Source organism: Gekko japonicus, unplaced genomic scaffold, assembly GCF_001447785.1.
Source record: "Gekko japonicus isolate JY-2015 unplaced genomic scaffold, Gekko_japonicus_V1.1 scaffold4486, whole genome shotgun sequence".
In the NCBI taxonomy this organism is placed as follows: domain Eukaryota; kingdom Metazoa; phylum Chordata; class Lepidosauria; order Squamata; family Gekkonidae; genus Gekko; species Gekko japonicus.
In genome coordinates, this window is record NW_015163747.1 from 26,525 (window position 1) to 32,423 (window position 5,899).

A 5,899-nucleotide genomic window follows, 5' to 3' on the forward strand; every position below is an offset into this window, starting at 1 on the left:
AAAGAATAGTTTGCCCCCCCCCCCCGAATGCCTGACCCAAAGAAGAAGGAATCAGAATATGGTGGGTAAACAAGTTTACCTCTATTGTCTTGAATGGTGAAGTTGGAGCTACCGGCCACTTCGGGAGCCAGAGAGAACGAAAATTTGTGCCCGCCGAAAGAGTCATCCTTGTCGATTGCACTTAGGGTCTGTATAAGCTGAAAACACCGTCGTTAATTATGCCAACTGCTGAATTCAGACACCAGTGCCTCGTTTCCACCAGAGCATTGTGAATAAATGTTATCGGAGCAATAATTAATAGCAGTGTGCAAAGCAAGCAGAACGAACGGCAACTGGTAAAACAAAGACTGCTCTTCTCGAAGAGCTGGAAGAAGTGGTCTCCATAGTGGGTCTATTCCACAGAAGTGATGGAAAAGTAAGAGAGCAAATGACCGGGGCTTCCCGTTCTCCCAAGCCTCATCCAAAACAGGAGATGGATTGTTCCATTCCAGGGCAGACCACACACCTCCTTGTGGAAGATATGCCTTGTCCATGCTCCTGGGCCTTGACTGAAAGAAGGTGTGGAGGAGGGAGTGAAAACTACTCATGTTTCTCTAGAATGCTGAGGGTAGCTCCTCCCCCCCCGAAAGTAGGATGGCCAAAGGGAAGTACACCCTGTTGCATGAGGCTCCATGCTTGTGCAGACTTTGCAACAGTGTCAGCGTTACACACACTGCACTCGTTGACTGCCACACAGAAATGGCTTCCTATGCAACCCGAACTTATTCTCTTAGATTATTGGAATGATGCACATGTTCTCAAACTTAGACAAGAACTTATCTCGGTTTTATTGACAGCTGCAAAAGTAGTCATCGCTGGTAGTTGGAAGCCTCCAAATAAATTGTTATTATCATCTTGGCATATAAAGCAATGGGAATATCACGCGATGGATAAAATATCTGATGTTGTTGCTAGTGCTAATATGTCTAACAGGGAATCAAACCTTCTCTTGAAATGGTTTCCTTTTCTAGAATGTATATTTAACGCTGACTCCGCTAAGTTCAAGGTCCCTCAAAAATCCTATGAAGTTATTCACTGCATGTAAACATGTCTGGACAAAGTTTCTACACATTATTACCTTATCTGAGTCTACTGTTGATATTTGGTACCACTCTATTTTGTTCTTTTTACTGTTTTAAAAATAAAAAAAACTTTAAATACTAAAAAAAGAAATTATATATGCGTGTGATTTGTGCATCAGACTTGTGGAGTTGTGGCTGGGCCCTTTGAATAAGGGACTGTCTCCAGGGCCGGCCCCAGCATATTTTGCACCCTAGGCGAGGATCCCTTCTGGCACCCCCGTGCCCCTCTGTTCGCCCCCCGTCAGAGCCAGCAGGGGCGCTTTTGGCGGGGGGTCGGTGCAGTTTGGCGCCCCTAAGGGCCGGGGCGCTCTAGGCGAACGCCTAGTTCGCCTAGTTTGCGAGCCGGCCCTGACTGTCTCCCTTTCACACAGCAACACCTAAGCTGGGCTGAGGTCTGAAATGGCCCAAGCCGTTTGGTGCTCAAACCCAAACGACACCTCTTTGGTGGTAAAAACAAAAGTACAGTATATAACGGACAACTTGCTGCCGTTGTAATATTAGCTCACAACCAGGGATGCCAGCCTCCAGGTGGGACCTGGGGATCCCCTGGCATTACAGCTCACCTCCAGACTGTGGAGATCAGTTCCCCTGGAGAAAATGGATGCTTTGGAGGGTGGACGCTATGGCACTGTGCCCCACTGAGGTCCCTGTCCTCCCCAGGCTCCATCCCCTAATCTCCGGGAATTTCCCAACCTGGATCTGGGAACCCTACCTCCCCATCCACTGCCGAAGGCCAGCGGGAACCTGGCAATCCTGCAAAATGTGGGCTGCGGTGAGCTGCCTCCCCTTGCCTAATACTTGGCCACTCCAGACTTTGTGAGAAGGATAGAAGTGACCAGGGCTTTTTTTGTAGAAAATGCCCAGCAGGAACTCATTAGCATAATAGGCCACACCCAACAGCAGACACTCATTAGCACATTAGGCCACACCTCTGACAGCACAACTCATTGGCATATTAGGCCACACCTCCATGTAACCAGAAGTGTGCTCATCCAGCCACACCCACCTTTTGCTTCTTATTCTGGTTACTTTGTTTATTGTCAAAACCCAAGGTTTTTTTTTTAGCAGGAACTCCTTTGCATGTTAGGCCACACACCCCTAATGTAGCCAATCCTAATGAGTTTCTGCTGTTGGGTGTGGCCTATTATGCTAATGAGTTCCTGTTGGGCGTGGCAAACTTGGGAGCCAGCTGGAACTCCGTTCCTGTGCGTTCCTGCCCCAAAATAGCCCTGGAAGTGACTTTTGAAAACCGTAATGACTGATACATTTTTTTGGGGGGACATGATTGCTATTGTTCTGCCCCCACCCCTTTCCTTGTAGCATTTCCCCCCAACCCACAGGTTGACTGGGGGAAAAGAAACCTTTTGCTCTGAAGAATCTATAGGATCCCCAGTTCTCTCCCCCCCCCGTAGTCTATCAGCTGCATGGAAAATGGTAAACCCTTTGGATATATGCGTAGAAGAAGAGAAGAAGAGATTGGACTTATACCCTGCCCTTCACTACCCGAAGGAGTCTCAAAGCAGTTTTTATTTTTATTTTTTTAATTTTATAATTTGATTTCTATCCCACCCTCCCCTAAGGCTCAGGGCGATTTACAGTCTCCTTTCCCTTCTCCTCCCCACAACAGACACCCTGCGAGGTGGGTGGGGCTGAGGGGGCTCTCTCGAGAACTGCCCATGAGAGAACAGCTCTGAAAGAACTAATGACTGACCCAAGGTCACACCAGTGGCTGCATGTGGAGGAGTGGGGAATCAAACCCGGTTCTCCCAGATTAGAGTCCGCACACTTAACCACTACACCAAAGTGGCTAGTGGTGTGACCGGCGAAACATGTCTAGGTACATATGGGTATAGATCATTGGGGGTGCTCATGAGATTATCCGCAAAGGGCTACATTGCCCCCTCCCAAACAACCGGGAGACTGTACGTCTCAGAGGAACAATCAGTCGAATTAAGGAAAAAATAATAATCTCTGGTCTGTCGGTTCATTTAGCAACCAGATCTTGCAGATCTGAATGAGTGACTTGCTGCTCTGGGCCATATGTCTAGACCGACAACTGATGCATCAAGACTACATAGAGCAGATGCAGAATTCTTTTTACAAAGGAAGGGGGAGTAGGAAATGGGAAACCAATGTGCAAGAAGCAACCATGCTGAACTACTGACAAATGTGGTGTCAGATCAGCTAATAACCAAATGCCAGCTGTAGCCACATGGCGTGGCCACTCTTTCAGTTGACTTACCAATGCCAGCTGCTCTTTGCACTGCAATGTGTCAGTGCCTGAGTGCAATGCTGAAGTGGGTCGCATTGATGCACATATATTCATTCACTTAGGGCCGGCCACGTACCTGTTCAGCCTTTGCATTTTCACAGACAAAGGTCTCGTAGAACATGGCAAATTCTGGGGCGTTGTCATTCACATCTAGGACTTTAATATACACCGGAACGCGGCTGCTTTCCTTTGGATTGTCTGCAACAATACAAAACGAGGTTCGGGGAAGTCAGTTGGTGCCAGAGGTGGCTTTGCATAGGTTTTGTTGGCACTGGGGGGTGCAAGACAGCCATAGGGCAGATTTGCATTATATCATTTGTACGAGTTACTTTCATGGCTTACAGTAATAAATGTACTACTGGATGTGCCGAATCACCCGTGTTTCTCAATTGACCTTCTGGAAAGGTGTGTCAGGGTGGAGCGAGAGGAGAGTTCCTACAGGGTATTTCTAAACAGAGTCATAACCTTCTAAGCCCAGCTGGTCTTGGAAGAGTGTAAGGATTGCCCTGCTAGAGTTTCGTTGTGTTAATTGCGGCCACATTTTCAACGGAACGAGGGCTTTTTCTATTGACCTGCTTCTGTAAACTGAGACATGGGCAAAGAGCTCTTTATACCCTGGTTCCCTGTTGAGACCACAGGGCCAGAACCTTCCTCTTGTTATGGGTTGGAGCCACAAACTGCAAGACAAAAGGAATGTTATTGGAGGAGCAAGAGGGGAAGCATTGCTGGGACCAAGCCAGGAAGCCCTGGAGCTGGACTGAACCTAGAGATGCCAGTAAGGTAAAGGTACAGGATTCCCTTGCTTGAAAGCCAGTCGAATCCAACTCTAGGGGGCGGTGCTCATCTCCATTTCCAAGCCGAAGAGCCAGTGCTGTCTGAATCCAGTACCCTTTTCTTAATTTAGGGCCTCTCCTTGCTCTGCCCCCACTTAGTTGCATCCAGTGCAGCTCTATGGAATCCAGAAACTCTGAGCCTGCCAATCCTTCCACTCTTGTTCCTATGGAGCTGAATCACTGGGACACTCCATGCAGTAATGCGGCGCTGTGGCTATAATATCTATCAAGCTCTTTTTTTGTCCCCTCCCCCAGCTTTGGGGAGGTTTATTTCTAAACAGAGTCATAATCTTCTAAGCCCAGCTGGTCTTAGAAGAGTATAAGGATTGCCCTGCTAGAGTTTAGTTGTGTTAATTGCGGCCACATCTTCAACGGAACGAGGGCTTTTTCTATTGACCTGCTTCTGTAAACTGAGACACGGGTAAAGAACTCTTTATACCCTGGTTCCCTGTTGAGACCACAGGGCCAGAACCTTCCTCTTGTTATGGGTTGGAGCCACAAACTGCAAGACAAAAGGAATGTTATTGGAGGAGCAAGAGGGGAAGCATTGCTGGGACCAAGCCAGGAAGCCCTGGAGCTGGACTGAACCTAGAGATGCCAGTAAGGTAAAGGTACAGGATTCCCTTGCTTGAAAGCCAGTCGAATCCAACTCTAGGGGGCGGTGCTCATCTCCATTTCCAAGCCGAAGAGCCAGTGCTGTCTGAATCCAGTACCCTTTTCTTAATTTAGGGCCTCTCCTTGCTCTGCCCCCACTTAGTTGCATCCAGTGCAGCTCTACGGAATCCAGAAACTCTGAGCCTGCCAATCCTTCCACTCTTGTTCCTATGGAGCTGAATCACTGGGACACTCCATGCAGTAATGCGGCGCTGTGGCTATAATATCTATCAAGCTCTTTTTTTGTCCCCTCCCCCAGCTTTGGGGAGGTTGTGTATGTAGTGAGTGCAGATGTTTTGCATAGGCTTCTAGTGGATGTAAATCTGGAAGTCCCCCCCCCCCCCAGATGAATGCAAGAGATGTTGTGACAGTTATGGTGATGGAAAGGGACCCTTCTGTCTCTGTGGCTGGGAAGAAGGTAGGAAGGTGCTCTTCACTCGATAGAGAGCATCTTTTCCCAAATGAGAGGGGAACATGCTAGCCCTTCTGATGTGTTAACACCTCTTGATTGGGAAGTCCCAGTCGGGGGGGTGGGGGTGGGGTGAGCCCCAAGGCCTGGTGGTCAGATTGGCCAAAGGCCCTGAGACACACTTGCAAGGTGGAGTCTGAAAAACGGAGCTGTTCCTCAGGCCCAGTCTGCATCTAGCATTTGCTCTGCTGTTACACCAAACCCACACTGGAACAGAAATTCCCCGTCTACATTGCATGGCCAGAGGTCATTTCGGGGGGGAACGCGGGGGAACGCAGTTCCCCCGGGTGAGGTGCAGGGGGGTGGGGCACACGATGAAGCCCCACCCCCTGTTTCTGGCCGCCCCGCTTCCAGCCCTCATTCAGCCAGGAGGAGGCAGGAGAAGAGGGAGGGTAAGTTGCTCCCTCCCCGCCTCTCCCCACCCCTGCCTGCCTGGGGCCAGGGAGGGCCTTGGCGGGGCTTCCTCGCACTTCTGCTGGCCTTGCAGGCCCACCGCCGGGCCCTGATGTCAGGGGGTGTGGCATATGCTAATGAGTTATGCTTATGAGTT

The 5,899-nt window shown here is 49.4% G+C and overlaps 1 protein-coding gene across 1 annotated transcript in view; it reads right to left on the reverse strand.

Annotated features, from left to right (window-relative positions):
- LOC107107583 (cadherin-6) overlaps positions 1-5,899 on the reverse strand; it is a 65,148-nt gene that overhangs the window by 6,980 nt on the left and 52,269 nt on the right. The window contains exons 7-8 of the mRNA XM_015407890.1: positions 3,470-3,591; positions 80-197 (exon numbers count right to left, since the gene is read on the reverse strand). Coding sequence (XP_015263376.1) covers positions 80-197; positions 3,470-3,591 — 240 coding nt within the window. The remainder of the gene's footprint in view (positions 1-79; positions 198-3,469; positions 3,592-5,899) is intronic.